The sequence below is a fragment of the Eublepharis macularius genome, chromosome 3 (genome assembly GCF_028583425.1).
Source record: "Eublepharis macularius isolate TG4126 chromosome 3, MPM_Emac_v1.0, whole genome shotgun sequence".
Taxonomy (NCBI): domain Eukaryota; kingdom Metazoa; phylum Chordata; class Lepidosauria; order Squamata; family Eublepharidae; genus Eublepharis; species Eublepharis macularius.
Window position 1 is genome coordinate 101,167,859 of NC_072792.1, and position 17,581 is coordinate 101,185,439.

General features: G+C 39.2%; 1 protein-coding gene across 2 annotated transcripts in view; it reads right to left on the minus strand.

The window, feature by feature from the left end:
• Nucleotides 1–17,581, minus strand: part of MAP3K7CL (MAP3K7 C-terminal like) — a 60,020-nt gene that overhangs the window by 21,502 nt on the left and 20,937 nt on the right. For both annotated transcript variants that reach the window (XM_054974059.1, XM_054974060.1), the window contains exon 3: nt 15,900–15,961. In XM_054974059.1, the coding sequence (XP_054830034.1) occupies nt 15,900–15,961 (62 nt within the window). The remainder of the gene's footprint in view (nt 1–15,899; nt 15,962–17,581) is intronic.

Genomic DNA, 17,581 nt, shown 5'->3' on the forward strand with positions numbered 1-17,581 from the left:
CAAAATATGCAGAACAAAAGAATCTACCAAGAGATATTATTGTCCAGTTGACCACAAGGAGAATGAAGGAGGAAATTATTAGAAGACACTTTGAAACTCCGCTGGAAATAGCCGGGACTCGGATTCGAATCATGAAAGAAGTACCACGTAAAGTGCTCCAGGATCGGAAAAAGTATAGAGATTTGACACAGAAGTTGAGGGCACCTGAAATTAGATATAGATGGGAGTTGCCAGAAGGAGTGACTTTTGAATTCCAATCAGGGAGACAAGTGATTAAATCGAAATATGCAATGGATGTATTTCTGATGGAGAATGGAAAAGACTTTCCTAGCTCATCTAGGTTATAATTATGGAGTACAACTTAATTTCATGGAATGTTAATGGACTTAATTCACCCTCTAAACGAAAAGCTGTGTTACATTGGTTATCTAAACAAAGAAGTAATTTGATTTGTCTACAAGAGACTCATATTAGGGATCAAGATGTTAAATGTGTAATTAACAAAAAGTTAGGAAAACAATTTGTTTCGGCAACAAAGCAAAAAAAGAGGGGAATTGTTATATATATAAAAGAAGAATTGCAACCTAAATTAATAGTGTCCGATAAAAATGGAAGATACCTGGCTGTGGAATTGTTATGTAATGCAAAAAAAACTTTGGTACTTGGACTATATGTGCCAAATGGCTCCAAGGATATATTCTTTAAAGATTTACGAGAACAAATGGAGCAATGGACTTATGATCAGGTAATTATAGCTGGAGATTTTAATGGAGTGCTAGATTTGCAATTGGATAAAAGTTCATCGACAAGTAAAGCAAGGACGGGGAAATTACCAAAGTCTTTTTTTGAAATTCAGGAACAAGAAAACTTAGAAGATGTTTGGAGAAAATATAATCCTAAAGTGAAGCAGTATACGTTTTTTTCAACTAGTCACCAATCTTTTTCCAGAATAGATATGATCTGGGCGTCTAAAGAACTGGTATTGTTTACAAAAGAGACTGATATATTACCGAAAGTTAGCTCGGATCATAATCCCGTGATGTGGAGATTTGGAATGAGACAAAAGAAACGGAGATGGAGAATTAATGAGGATCTTTTGAATGACCCAGAATGCGTTGAGGTGCTTAGAAAAGAAACAAAGTTTTTTATTCAGTGTAATGTGGATAAAGGGGTGTCAACGCACATGGTCTGGGACACTTATAAAGCTGTAATTAGATGTGTGTTGATGGACTTAAATGGTAGAGAGAAGAGGAAAAAAGAAGTGAAATTAAAAGAGACTCAGGAAAAATTATTCAAGTAGAACAACAACTGAAAAAGAGGCAAGGTAAAAAGAAATTGTTGTATGAAATAAAGTTATTGCAAGAACAAATTAGGGCTATGGAAAATAAAGAAGTGGAGTGGGAGTTGAAGAAAATGAAGCAAAAACCATTTGAAGGAGCTAATAAACCAGGGAGATATTTGGCGTGGCAATTAAAGAAAAAGAGAGAGAAAAGGACAATAAGCAGAATTATAGAAGAGGGGAAGGAATTATATGATCAAGGGTTGATTGAGAGAGCATTTTATAAATACTATGCCAAGCTATATCAGAAAAAAATAGTGGATTATGAAAAGATAAGAGACTACTTTGATATGATTGATTTACCAAAGGTGCCGGAGAAGCTGAAAGAGAAGCTTAGTGCTGAGATAACAATAATGGAAGTGCTACAAGCAATACAAGCTACTACAGTTGGCAAAGCTCCGGGACCAGACGGAATTACAGCAAAATTTTAAAAAGTGATGGCGGAGGATTTGAAACAATTGATGCAAAAAGTAATGAATGAGATATTGGAAGGGGTTGAGACGCCAGATACATGGAATGAGGCTAATATTACATTGATACCGAAGGAGACATTAGACTTAAGTAACGTTAAGAATTACAGACCAATATCTCTAACTAATAATGACTATAAAATATTTGCAAAGATATTAGCGGAAAGACTTAAGGCTTGGTTAGTGGAATTCATAGATGAAGACCAAGCTGGCTTTTTACCGGAAAGGCAAATAAAAAATAACTTACGAGTGTTGTTGAATGCTATTGAGTATTACGATAAAAATCCAGGGAAGCAGGTTGGGTTTTTTTTTTTGTGGGTGCAGAGAAAGCGTTTGACAATTTGAACTGGGATTTTATGTTTGCAACTATGGAGAAGATGCAGATGGGAGAGAAGTTTATACAAGCAATATATAAGGCAATATATAAAAACCAATCAGCAAATATAGTTGTCAACTCAGATGTGACAAAAAAGTTGGAAATAAGGAAAGGAACAAGACAAGGGTGTCCGCTTTCCCCACTTCTGTTTGTAATGGTATTGGAGATCTTACTTAGGCAAATAAGAGAAGATAATTTAATAAGAGGACTGAAGACAAAAGGATTTGAACATAAAGTGAGAGCTTTTGCTGATGATATAATGGTGATAGTGGAGGATCCAATAGAGTGCATCCCAAAATTGATGAAGAAAATGAAAGACTTTGGAGATTTAGCAGGATTTGTAATAAATAAGGTGAAGTCCAAAATACTGTGTAAAAATATGACTAAGCAACAACAAAAGGATGTATTGTCGAAGGCTTTCACAGCCGGAGAACGATGGTTGTTGTGGGTTTTCCGGGCTGTATTGCCGTGGTCTTGGCATTGTAGTTCCTGACATTTCGCCAGCAGCTGTGGCTGGCATCTTCAGAGGTGTAGCACCAAAAGACAGAGATCTCTCAGTGTCACAGTGTGGAAAAGATGTTGGCAGGTCAATGACCTGCCAACATCTTTTCCACACTGTAACACTGAGAGATCTCTGTCTTTTGGTGCTACACCTCTGAAGATGCCAGCCACAGCTGCTGGTGAAACGTCAGGAACTACAATGCCAAGACCACGGCAATACAGCCCGGAAAACCCACAACAACCAACAACAAAAGGAGTTGATGGATAAGGTGGAATGTGAAGTAGTGAACAAAGTCAAATACTTGGGAGTGGCAGTTACTGCGAAAAATATTGATTTATATAAGAATAATTATGACAAGTTATGGCAACAAATAGACAAAGATATGATCAGATGGAACAAAATGAACTTGTCATGGTTGGGTCGCATTGCAGTAATTAAGATGAATGTTCTTCCAAGAATGATGTTTTTATTACAGACAATACCTGTTGTTAAGGATAGTAAACAATTTGAAAAGTGGCAGAGAATGATTTTAAATTTTGTTTGGGCTGGAAAAAAACCCAGAGTTAAAATGAAAGTACTTTATGATGCAAAAGAAAGAGGAGGTCTACAATTACCAAATTTTAAATTATATCATGAAGCAGTATGTTTGGACTGGTTAAGGGAATGGTTGTCATTGAAGCATTTGAAGTTATTAGCACTGGAAGGATACAATAAACTATTTGGATGGCATGCATATCTATGGTATGACAAAGTAAAAGCAGACTCTATGTTTTTACATCATTACGTAAGAAGAAGTTTGTTTGCTGTATGGAACAAATACAAAAAATATATGGAAGAGTCTATACCAATGTGGATTATCCCTGTGGAAGTAGTAAATCCAAGAACAGAATATGCAGGGGAAGACTGGTTGACATATAAAGAGATTCTTGAGATAAAGCAGAACAATTATTTGCTTAAAGGCAATGATGTATTGCCATTCCAATATGGATGGTTTCAATATATGCAGATAAAAGACTTATATGAGAAAGACAAAAGGAAAAATGGTTTTAGATTACAAAATTCTGAGACTGAGAACTGTTTGCTTCAGGGGGGGAAGAAAATAATTTCTAAAATATATAAGATATTACTGAAATGGTTTACGGAGGAGGAGGTTGTTAAAGTTCAGATGGTCAAATGGGCAATAAATTGTAATAGGGAAATTTCAATGGAAGCTTGGGAAAAGGTGTGGAAAAATGTAGTTAAAATTTCAGCATGTACCACTGTGCGTGAAAATGTATATAAAATGTTGTATAGATGGTATTTAATACCGAAGAAGTTGGCCAATGGTAATAGCCAGATGTCTGATAAATGTTGGAAATGTAAGCAGCATGAAGGTTCATTCTATCATATGTGGTGGACTTGTGATAAGGCTAAGCAGTTCTGGGGGGATATAGCAAAAGTTATGTCAGATATTTTACAAAGGAATATAAATAAAATCCCGGAATTGCTGTTATTATGTATGAACCTAGAAGATTTTGATAAAATGGACAGAGTTATGGTGTTTCATATGATTACGGCAGCCAGAATGTGTTATGCACAGTTGTGGAAGACTCAGGAGATACCATCTATGGAAGATTGGATTTTGAAAGTTTTGAATATGGCAGAAATGGACAAATTAACAAGGAAATTGAAAGAACAAGAAGAATTGGATTATACATTAAGCTGGGAAAAATTTAAGAAATATGTGGAGAAAAAGTGGGACATGAAGGGGAAACTGTGGTCTTTGGAGAATTAAAGGGGAAATAGAAACTTACTTAAGGTCAAAAAGGGGTATATTTTATTGTATTTTATTTGATTAGTATGGAGTTATAGTGTTATAGTAATAGGTATTTAAGGAATAGTATGTTATATATATATATGTATCTTTTTTTAGTTAGTGTATCTAGTAGTACTTATTATATACTTATATAATCTTTATATTTTTCATTAAGATATGTAATATAGTAAGTGTAGATAGTTAAGATGAGTAAAGAGATTTGATTAGTATGTATAATATAGATATACAGTATAGACTTTAAGAATTTATATGATATACTTTTTAGATTAAGTTGGGTATGGAAAACTGCTGGGAGTCACTAGAAAAGGGGGGGGGAAGGATGGGGAAATTGTTATGGGGTAGATAATGTTAATGATTTCTGTGTATGTTTGTGAACCCATCCAATAATTTTTTTTTTAAAAAAAAAGAAATGTTGTTACATTTGGAGCTCAAGCACAGTGGTTAATCACAGCCTCCCCTAATGTCCAAATGATACAATGTTATAACACATGCACAAAAAACAAATTTAAAAAGCCTACACTGACAAAATTGCTGATCTCATCTTCCCCTGGAAAACCCTCAGCAGAAAAGGGGCATTTTTCAAGTACAGAAATAAAAGCCAGACACCAGTTTGTTTAGACTCCCTCAAGTGTGGAATCATAGAAGTCCAAAGTGGATCCTATCCTCACAGGCAGAATGCCCAGAAAACTCACTGTAAGTGAAAATGCAGAAAATACTTTAGTTTTGAAGCACTGCAGGGCCAAATTCAGACTGAGCTCACGACTAGAGATGGGCATGAACAGGAAACCCCCCCGAATATGATGTTCGTTGTTTGTTGCCATCCACGAACAGGGACTCATGAACAACCACGAACATGGCCCTGTTCACGAACATGTTTGTGGTTGGCTGTTCGTGGGGGCCAGCAGGCTCTCCTCCAGCCATAATCCAAGTCAAGATCCCTACTGCACCACTCCCAGAAACCTTACCTGAGCAGACGGCAGGAAAGGTACCAATAATAAATAATAGCTTGGCCCAGAGCCTGGCAGCAGCCCTGGAACATGAAGGGCTAGATCCCTATCCCACCACACACAAAGAAAATTCAAGCTCCAATGCACTCTCTCTATCAAAATGCCGACAGCAGCTGTCTCTCCCTTTCCAAAGCCAGAACTGTGACCCCCCCTCCCCCCTTGTCCTTGAAGCTCCACACTTGAAAGGAAGACCTGCCTATCAAGCTAAATTGGGCTTAGATTGGGGTTTCTAGGGCAACAGCAGGAGTTCAGACAGACTTCAGACAATCCCTGCCTGAGGGCCAAGCTACACATGACGAATGACACTTGAACGGCAAGTGGATTGAGTGGAGGGCAAGTGAAGAGGGAGAAATACACTTGCTGTTCAAGTGTCATTCGTCATGTGTAGCTTGGCCCTAAGTTGCCAAGGGAATTGATTGCAGGTGCCAGACTGACTGGCTTGATAAACAGCAACGAACGAGACTTGCAACGACTGGCTGTTCATTTAGAATGGAGCCTCACTAACAGCTTGTTTGTGAACAGCAGATTGAGTTGTTCGTGGCTTTTTTTGGTTCGTATCGCTGTTCATACCCATCTCTACCCATGACTCTTATGAACTGAGTTCCCATGGGGAACTCAGTTTGAAACAGACCCCTTTAGGTGCTCCAGAACTGAGTTCCACAGGGAATTTAAAGCTGCTGTCTGGCTTCAAGTCCCCATGACAATCATATGTTACACGCAGCATCTAAAATTGGCCTCAAAAGGTAAGATACCAAAGAAAGTTATGAAATTGTATCAATATCTGTTGTTAGTTATAAAGAAATGGGCTAATTAGTGTTGTTCATGATTGTGTAAAGAAAGAAGACTTCATGCACCCATCAATGTGTTAGCTGAGCTCAGCAAGAAAGGAATTGACTGGGCAGCCACCTCAGTAGGATAGAAAGAAAGTCCCAGATGCGCAGAAGCAAATTGTCATAGGCCTATCTTGATTATATTTAAGAATTTGTATATCTAGTAACATTGTTGTGCAAAAGGAAGAACCTTGAAAAGATAAGACGCTCATTATTTGTAAGCACTGTTATGCAGTAATTTTTTTACTTTATGAAAAGTGTTTTGTTTGGACACCTCATATTTAATTTGGTTTAGATTTTTTTATAATAATAATAATAAGAATCAATTTTTATTTTGCAGGGCTTATAAGAGCTGTGTAAAATGATTAAATTTACGAGCAATCCACTAATTCCTCTGAGTTATTCAATCTATATACAATGTTTTCATCTGAAGTTAAAATGATCAAGCGTCCTTTTGTTGTTAATTTGTAGCAACTCAGGGTGAATTCTGTTATCCCGGCCAAACAGGATCCTTTATGTCTGATGATCTCCTCTGGACTAGGGTTGCCAGGCAACTGGCAGGAGCTTGGGGGATGGGGACATGAGGGGGTGCTAGTATTGCATGTGCTGTGATGTCACATCTGGTTTTTCTCCAGAAGTGACATCATGCAGTATGCACAATTTGGTGTTTTTCCCACTGCCACTTGGAGCAAGTGACCTGGCAACCCAGTTCTGGGCTCTGGTGGGACTCATGAGCCTGCTCACTTTTACACAAAAAATAATTCTACAGTCAGTACATGTATGTGATCTATGTTTAGTGGGTTATATATGCAGTTAACTCCAGTTTTGAAACAAAACTAAGAACAAATAACAGGAGATGGCATTTTTATTGTTTCTCCAAACTGCAAAAAGTTTCATTTTCTTCATTGATATCAATGAACTTTTTCTGGTTATCATATTGGGCTTCTTAATACATTTAGGGGAAAAAACACCTTTGAGGGTACATGGTTTTGCTACAGAACCAGAGTTGTCAGGTCTCCCACTATGGCCAGTGATGCCCCCCAGCAACCTGACTCTATGGCATTGTCAGCGGGAGACAAAAAAATGCTGTTCAGGCAATGGTGTGATGTCATTTGTGGGGGGAAACTCAGAAGTGACCTCACACCTCTCAAGGTATCACCAAAAAGTCTATAGTTTTACCATAAACCAAAGAGTTTCTGGAGCTTCTTAGAGAGGCATGAGGTCACTTCTGGGATTTTCCTAGAAGTGACATCACACTGTCACTGAAAGCAGCTCCGCTCCCCAAATTCTTTACCCATCCCCAGACTCCAGCTGGACTCCAGCCAGGTTATCCAAGTACTGTCCTCCAGTTTCATTTGTAAAGTGAATGCACATAGGCATTCACTGTAAAATGTGAACAGCATTTCTGTAACTGGATGGGGGGAGAAAGATAGGTAAGGGTATATTGGGAATGTTTATTATCATTAGTTTAATAAAAATGTAATTCATAGTACTCAAATACAATCATAATATTCAATTAAAATTATATGAGGCTGGTCTGGCCTTAAAATAATTAGTTGTGTGTGATGGGGAAGTATTCTCTATTCTTGATTTTCATCAGTGGGCACCCGATTTAAGGTGAGATTCAGAGATCTGCGTATACTCTGCATATTGGTCTCCTGTATTCAGGAGCTTTTCCATTCAAGTAAATGGAAGGTTCGTGCAGATCAGCCCCCCTGTAAGTAAAACGTATGTATAAAATGTGTGTGTCTTCATACTCCTGAACTTATGAAAACATTGGATTGGATTAATAGTGTGACCTAAATTTTCAGAATACTTATTTAATCACAGACAACTTCATTTCCGTTGAAAAGGGAAGGTTCCTGCTTTCTGTTTAGCTTCTAATTTTGTACTCTATTTTAGCTCAATTTTGCTGTGAGCAAATCACATCACCATGCCCTCTAGGCATTAAATAATCAGAACAAATTTAACAAGGCAAAATATAGAATGTGAATCACTCGGTTCCAGGAACTTAAGGCTGAACCAAAGTAGCATTTCTGGTACAAAGCCCAATACTTCCCACACAATAATAAACTAATCTAAAAAATTATCCATGAGTAAATACCCTGAACAATTAAAAGGAAATGCTGCTTATTTTAATCAGTGATAGGTAGCTTTCTTAAATCTATCTAGTTTAATTAAAAGATTAATTGTGCAGTCCTATGAAGAATCCTATGAGAGCCAGTTTGGTGTAGTGGTGAAGAGTACGGGACTCTGATCTGGAGAACCAGGTTTGATTCCCTGCTCCTTCACTTGAAGCCAGCTGGTTGACCTTGGGTCAGTCACAGCTTCTAGCTCTCTCAGCCCCACCCACCTCACAGGGATAATAATGACATACTTTGTAAACTGCTCTGAGTGAGTGTTAAGTCATCCTGAAGGGCGGTATATAAATCGAATGTTATTGTTGTTGGTTGTTGGGGGTTTTCCGGGCTGTATTGCCGTGGTCTTGGCATTGTAGTTCCTGACGTTTCGCCAGCAGCTGTGGCTGGCATCTTCAGAGGTGTAGCACCAAAAGACAGAGATCTCTCAGTGTCACAGTGTGGAAAAGATGTAGGTCATTTGTATCTACTCAGGAGGGGTGGGGTTGAGCTGAGTCATTCTGTAAGAGTTTCCCAGGGTGTGGAATGCTAATGGCGGGAGGCTTCACTGAGTCATTCTGTAAGAGTTTCCCAGGGTGTGGAATGCTAATGGCGGGAGGCTTCACTGTATCCTGAGGAGGTTCTTTTGCATATGGATTGGTGCTTGATGTGCTAATCTTCTCTGCAGGGCTATTGTCGGGTGTGGAGTGTTTTGTTGGCCTGGTGTTTTTCAGAACTGGAGCCCATGCTCTGTTCATTCTTAAAGTTTCTTCTTTCCTGTTGAAGTTTTGCTTATGCTTGTGAATTTCAATGGCTTCCCTGTGCAGTCTGACAAAGTAGTTGGAAGTGTTGTCCAGTATTTCGGTGTCCTGGAATAAGATACTGTGCCCTGTTTGAGTTAGGCTATGTTCAGCCACTGCTGATTTTTCAGGCTGTCCAAGTCTGCAGTGTCTTTCATGTTCTTTTATTCTTGTCTGGATGCTACGCTTTGTGGTCCCGATGTAAACTTGTCCACAGCTGCAGGGTATACGGTATACTCCTGCAGAGGTGAGGGGGTCTCTGCTGTCTTTTGCTGATCGTAGCATCTGTTGTATTTTTCGGGTGGGTCTGAATACTGCTTGAAGGTTATGCTTTTTCATAAGCTTTCCCATCTGATCAGTAATTCCTTTGATATATGGCAAAAACACTTTTCCTGTAGGTGACTGTTTTTCCTTGGTTGTTTGATTCATCCTGGGTTTGATTGCTCTTCGGATTTCATTTCTGGAGTAGCCATTTGCCTGAAGTGCGTGGTTTAGATGATTAATTTCCTCATTGAGAAAGCGCGGCTCACATATCCGTCTTGCACGATCCACTAATGTTTTCATTATGCCTCTTTTCTGTCGGGGGTGGTGATTGGAGTTTTTGTGTAAGTACCGATCAGTGTGAGTTGGTGTGAGTTGGTTTCCTGTAGACCTTGTGACCTAACTGAGAGTTTGCTTTGCGGATGACCAAGGTATCCAGGAATGAGAGTTTTCCCTCACTTTCTTTCTCCATTGTGAATTGTATGTTCAGGTGGATGTTGTTGAGATGATTCAAAAACTCCATCAATTCTTCCTCCCCATGGCTCCAAATGATGAATGTATCATCCACAAACCGGAACCATACACTGGGTTTGTGGGGTGCTGATTCTAGAGCTGTTTTTTCAAAATGTTCCATGTAGAAGTTTGCTATAACTGGGCTGAGTGGGCTCCCCATGGCCACCCCATCCATCTGTTCATAGAATTCGTTGTCCCATTGGAAGTAACTGGTTGTCAGACAATGATGGAATAAGGCTGTTACATCCTCTGGGAAAATCTGATTAATCTGGGAAAATCTGATTAATCAGTTGTTGTTGTTGTTGTTGTTGTTGTTGTTATTACTACTACTACTACTACTACTACTACTACTACTACTACTACTACTCTAGTCTAAGCCCATTGACTTCAGTGAGCTTAGACTGGAGTAACTCTGCATAGGATTGCCTTGTAAAACAATTAAGTTCCTATCTATCAGGCACCCACTCAGAAGATACATTTAGAGATCAAAAAATTATTTAATCTCTTTGAGATCTTGTATACCTTTTTGACTTTGAAACACATTTGAAAAACATCAGACCAAAGGACACACCATCTTATTTCCCACGGTGACCAACTAGAGGCCCCAGGAATCCCAGAAGGACATGAAAGCAGCAGTAGCCTCCCTCTGCTCGTGAAAACATTTCTGAACTGCTAAATAGTTTTTCTAAAATAAGGTACATTCATACATCAGAAGCCCAAGTGAAGTTTTAAAAAACACACAACTGGATATCTATTAATATTCTTTCTGGTCCTTAAACTTCCCTAAGTTGAATACCATTAAAAAAACCCTGCAGTATTTAGGAGAGAATGGCTGGATGTAGCTCTGAAACTAGTAATTTGGGACTATTGCTGTCTTACTTTCTGCTTGCCAGCTCGTTGTCATGAGAATATGAGCCCTGTTGGATCTGACCAGTGGTCCATCTAGTCCATAGTATCCTATTTTATACAGTGGTCAAACAGTTGCCTTGGAGGATCAACGAAAAGGGCACAGATTTGCTTGCGATGATGAGACCTGTTTTAAGCATAGCTGCATAAATCCATATGCCTCAGATGTTTTCTGATTTAACAGATTCTTCTACTTATTCATGTAAGCAGGAAGAAATTGATGTGAAAGGAATTTCGAACTCCAGATAACATTCATGTGCTCCTATGCAGCATACAGTCACCAGCTACTTATCAACCCTCCCATACATGCTCTCTTGCCAGCTTCCTTCATTTGCAAGACATGAGCCAACTGGGGCACCTCCAAAAGACAAAGCTGCAACTACAAAAAACTCCACCTGATTGATGATCATCTTTATGAAAATAACATCTATCCAAGAAAATGAAGAATTATTAGTATAGTATTTCTCACCAGTTGGACTATTTTCATGATATTATGGTCTTTAATGATTGATGGGACTATGTTATTGATTGTGCTATTTATTGTCTCTGCTGGGTATACTGATATTTAAAGTGACTTACTATTGTTGTATATTTTTGTAAATATTTATATTGCTTAGGAATTGCACATACTTAGCACTTTGCACTTTGATAAAAAAACCTTTCTAAAAACAGTATAGTGTGGGTATTATAGTTCTCCTCCAGAGTTTTTTGTAGTTGCAGCTTTCTTCATTTGCCACAAATTCAGGAAGTGAGAGGGATATGAAACAGAAACTGGGCCCACTGAAGAAAGAGAGCTTTGCTTCAGGCAGGAGGAATGCCCTGCCCTATGTGTTCTTGAACTCTTCTAAAAGTGGATCCAGCAAATTCATTCATTCATAGAATGTTACCAGTGTGTATAGCTGCACTTCAGAGTTTCATAAAAACAAAAACAAAGCAGGTCTCTACCCTCAAGGAGTTTACTGACTTGATACTTGCCCAGAGCTATGGCAGCCTGTGTACTACACAGCAAATATAAATATGAAGAAAAGAACGAAAAAGTAGCAAAGAGATTTTTAATAAGTAGAAGCCCCTGAAAATGTTCGTCTCTGTTATGTTGAAAACTTCAAAATGAAGTGTGTTTGGCTGCGTATCCACATAGTATTCTGGATAGGGAACTGCATAGCAAAAGAGAGAATTGTGGTGTAGGGGGCAGAGAGCTCGTGAGGCTCATAATTACACCGTGACTAGCATGGAGCAGAGAGAGCAAGGAGTACCAAGAGAGAGGGGAAAGGGCCAGGATTGTGCTTGATGTTATATTTAATTAGTGGCTATGTATCTGATTTCCATTTTTGGTTAATGCCGTATTATTTTTTCTTGACTATTTGAAATGAAACCAAATCCATACTTCGGATCTCTTTTCAGTGCTCAGTTTGCCTTCTAATATATTCAGGCTTTCATGAATGTTACTATTGTTATCCTCTTAGCAAATCCTCTTTCCAAAACTAGAAAACTTTTTATTCTCAGCTTAAGCAGCCCTTGTCTCTTCCCCCCATCCTCTCCTATAAAGAGAAAGTCAACCATCTGTCTAGCAAATCTGTCATTTCCTTCTTTCCATGCCTTTCATTCCCCTAATGTCATTTTTAGTCAACCACTCACAGGGACTGCTTACTGCAGTTTTAATAGTTCAAGTGGTCTCCGATTGGTATTCCATTTTGCATCTTTGGTGTTGTCTGTTGAGCTTAGCTTGCCCCTGTCATGATCAGATCTTGGAAGCAATGTGATTATTCCACTTGGATAATGTCTTCAACTACTTTCATATGCATTTCCTTTTGCCAGTACCCTTTTCAGATGTTATGTCCATGCATACCAGGGGCTCAGCAACTGCATGTATCAGGAGTGCCTGCTACCTAAGATGCTCCCAATGTGCACAGTCACTATATTATCAGAACAGGAGTGACACATGTATTTTGCATACAAATACTGATTTAGTAAATATTGATTTAGTAGAACGCTGGAAAACCCAGAGGTTGCTTGTATTTGTTGAAGCTATATGCGCATGTAAAATATGCATGTCTTTCCTGTTCAGGCAACATGACAATTACATATATAGGGAGGATCTACACATGGTTGTCAAGCTCTCAGCATGCAGAGATATAATACATAGACACATCTGTTCTCTTCTGTTGCACTTTGGCCAGCAAGTGAAGATTTTGTTTGTTTGTTTCCCTCCTTCCTGCCCAATGTTTTAATTGTTGTTTTTATGTTTTTGTATGTACTTTAGCACTAGTTTTAGTTGTTTTAACAATGTATTTTTGTTGGTTTTAATGGTTTTCAGATGTGATTTCCTTAACTATGTTTTAATTGTTAGGTGCCTTGGTGGCTTTTATGAGGGCAGAATGGTGGGGTATAAAAATTTTGTAAAATAAAATAAATAAAAATGTCTGCCAAATGCTAATGATGGTTCAAAAGTTTCAAAAGAAACTTTGTGGCACAAGAAAACACTGATTTATTTTGTCATAAGCTATGGAATGGCATGATGAGTGGTGAATGCCCACAAATACTAGTGCATATGTCATGATGAGGGCATATATCGGCTGGCCAATATCAAGCTGGCTTGTGATTCACCTTTTCAAAGCCAGTCTGGGAAAACAGCTTGTTTCAACAGGGCAGAAAACCATTTGCTCTGACACCTCCTTGGGATAGTTTTAGGTGGGTAGCCCATGTTGGTCTATAGTAAAAGAACACGATTTGGGTCCAGTGGCACCTTAAAGACCAACTAGATTTCCAAGGTATGAACTTTTGAGAGTCAGAGCTCTGCCTTGAAAGCTCATACCCTGGAAATTTAGTTGGTCTTTAAGGTGCTGCTGGACCTGAGTCTTGCTCACCTCTTTGGGATGTTTGTTATAAACTAACATTCTGAGATGGATAAATGTACACTGTTCTAGCCTTCTGGTACCATCATAAAACCAGAGGCATGAAAGACATGGCTAATGTAACAAGGGGCTAGCTAGCCATGGAGTTTGGGAGAGACTGGTTTTAAAGGAGGAAACTCCTCTCCTCCCCCTTGGGAAAAGAGAGTACAAAAGGCTCTGCAGCCTATTGTGTGTATGGTTTAGCAGGATGGAGAACGGAGGACCCTAGAGGCGTGTGCCTTCACGTCCCCAACCACCAAACACTCATCCCAGTATGGGATGCCACAGGTACTGTTTGGTAACTCTCAAGGGGCAGTTAGGTATTAGACTGATCTTCTTTTCTTTCTCTTATTAGCTGTTAAACCTTGTGAACTGTTCCTTCTATATATTGTCTTTTGCTCTATGTATTTTATAGTCTACAGTAGTACAATAAAGATCTCTCTTTGATTAAGTCAAACTGTATCCAAGCTTCACCTGCAAGCCTTCTGCTCAATCATTTGCTAGAATGCTGCACATGCACAGAGGATCACTCACATCTAAACAGCTGGTGAAGGGTCAAGACTGTTTCAGTTTGGGTGGTGGCAGTCTACCAGATGAACCAAATGTCTTGGAGTAAGTGAGATACCTCCTCCCCAATCATAATATAAGATAGCATTCTTAGGTCCACTTCTTTTACCGTTCCATTCTCTTGTTACCTGTGCACACTCTGTCCTTCCTTCTTTTCTCCTCCCCTAAGCATATCTAGAAAATTTCCATATTAATCACCTTCTTCCTCCCTTTTTCTGTTTAGTCTGATGTCCCATGATTCTCCAACTTCATCATGTGAATTATGTAACCAAAGTTTTTTTAAACTCTCTGCCTCATCCCCCTCTTTTCTTTAGAAACTCAGTTGTATCAACAAATCACAACCATCACCAGTTTCCTTATTGCATCAGGAGCTTAACGATTCCTTTGTTCCTGCAACATGAAGGACTTGATTGTACATGGATTTAGAGTGTCAGTAAAAGATGCTAGTTAACACAAAATGACTACAGCCCAATATATATATATATATATATATATATATATATATATATATATATATATATATATATATATATATATATATATATATTCAAATAAAAATCCTTGATTGCGCCAGACCTTACTCAGGGCCAGCGCCAGGGTTTCCGGCGCCTGAGGCAGGGAGCAGCTTCAGGTCTGCTCCTGCCCTCTTGTGCGCAAAGTGCACACACGTACCCAGACTGCGGGGCAGTGGGCGGCTGGGTGGGAGGGCTGCTCACTCAGACTGGCCCACGCTGCTGCCGCTGGCGTGCACTCCCAGCCAGGCACGGCTGGGGAGGCGCACATGCAGCCTCCCAGCCCTCCTGCTCCATTGCTCTGCACGCCACCCCGGATGCTTTCTGCACCTGTCCCGTGGCTGCTGCTCCCAGCCGGGGGTGTGTGCTGGTGGCAGTGGCAGCACAGGAGGGCTGGAAGGCTGCAGTAGCTGCGGGCCAGGCATGGCAAGCAGCCAGGGCAGTTCACGGGTGGCTTCCCATCCCTCCTGCTCAGCTGCCCGTGTGCTGCTGCCACCAGCTCTGCAACATGCACCTTCACCCCTGGGGCCCCCTTAGCATCTTAGCCCTGGAGGTGGTTGCTGGACCTGCCTCAATGGCCCTGACCTTACTTTCTGTGAGGTTTAAAAGAAAAATTAAAATTAGAATAAAGTATAATGCTTCATAAATTTAATATAAACCCCAAAATTTATCAGGCACTCTCATTATAATTTACCTTAATTGTTGTTTTTATTTTTTTGTATGTGTATTCTAACTTGGTTTTAATGTTTTAGTGCTGTGTTTTTGTTATTTTTACTATGAATGTTTTTAACCTGTTAGCTGTCTTGGTGGCACTGATAGATAGATAGATAGATAGATAGATAGATAGATAGATAGATAGATAGATAGATAGATAGATAGATAGATAGATAGATAGATAGATAGATAGATAACTGCCACTCAGACTCTTATCATTACAACAGTTCAAATATATTCTTGATTGATATCAGTGTATTAAATAATATCACATTCACCTGGAGCTGCTGTTCTAGATCTGGAAAAGCCAAAGGAAAGGCATTCTCAGATGAGGTATCATCTAAAAAGGAAACAGTTTTAAAGTTCACTATAAAGGCACTCCATGTCATCAGCTGATCTGAAGAATACAACACATGTATATGTTTATATTTGTTTATCACATATGTTCAACTATTTGCAGTCATAGGTTATCATCCAAAAAATGCACCTCCACCACTAAAGTGACTTGTGCACTGGGCAACCACCCAACTAGGAAGAGACCCTTTTTCACAGAGGAATAATTCCCTGGAATCAGGCATTTGTCCAGAGAGCCTGGTTCATAAGTATGGTTGCCAATAGAGCTGGGGAGAAATGTCCTGTCCTTTTAATAGAAATGAGCAGTTGAAGCTTTTCATGGCATGGAGGTAAATCTCATCAACTGTAAATAACATCCTGCTACGTGTCTATTAATGGGACAGGATATTTTTCCTAGCCTGTTAGCAACCTTAGTTCTCAGCACAGAACTCCAGGTATACATCTGATCCAAAGTGCTTGTGATGGCCATGTGGACTTTGTAATGTGTGGATCTGCTCTACATAGTTTAAAGAAGCCCTAAGGCTGCACTCCTAAGTATACGTAACAGACAATGAGTACTAGTGAAGACAGACTTATCAGCTTGTATCCTACCAGCTAATTGCAGAGCCTTCTTGGGAGGAAGAACATCTTCCACTATAGGAAGGCTCTACACTTAGATGTTCAGCAAAGCTGTAGGATACAACCCAATATTTAGAAAGAAGTGAAAGCAGATTCTTCATCTGCATTGTGCCAACCCACTCACCCATTTCTCTTGATGGTGCAAACGGGAAGAGTAACATATCAAATGGAAAGTCAGCCATCATTTTTGCAGTTCCTGTCAAAGTTTCTACTGGGCTGTCTGGTATCTTGATTTTTCAAAAGTACCATATGTATGTTATCCATTTCTTTCACTTATCCCACCTTTCTTCCATCATGGAATTCCAGGTGGCATACATTGGCTTCCTAAGAAGACTCCCATCCAAAACCCTATGTAATTTTTTAGAAGTCAACTACTATAATTCAAATATATATTTGTAATATTATATTAATTTCTAACAAATATTTGCAAAACTTTAAACAATCAAGTTGTACAGCGAGCCCTTCTGTGGAAGTATTCTTCATTTCTTAATAAACACAAAGCAACTGAGTCAGTAGTAGCACAAATCATAGAACTTGTTAGTGCTTTGTAGCAGACTAGAGGACATTTTATAACAGGCCTGCCTCAGCATCTTCTGAACAGCTGCACTTTGTTGTTTTTCAGTTTTCATTTTAAAAAAATAAAAGATTTAGTTTATTTCATTATTTATTAAAGCTTTTGTTTTTAGGTACACAGTTTGTTTGTCCCTTTCAAATGCTTTCAGTGAGAAACATAATGGGTAACTTTCTCCATTCACCTGAGTGAAATTTTCAGGGACTGTACTCCTTTCCCAAGAAATCCTCCATGCCAAGTTTCAAATAGGGAGGAAAAACTGTTCTTGCATTATCAGCAGAGCAGGAAACGGAAGGCATATGGCAAGGGAAGCCAAGGAAGCAGATAGTGAGGCAGGGCTGGCAGCAATAATATAGAAATAATGAACTAAATGCCACAGGGGAGGAACCATGTTTAAGCACTTGAGCGCATTGTTCA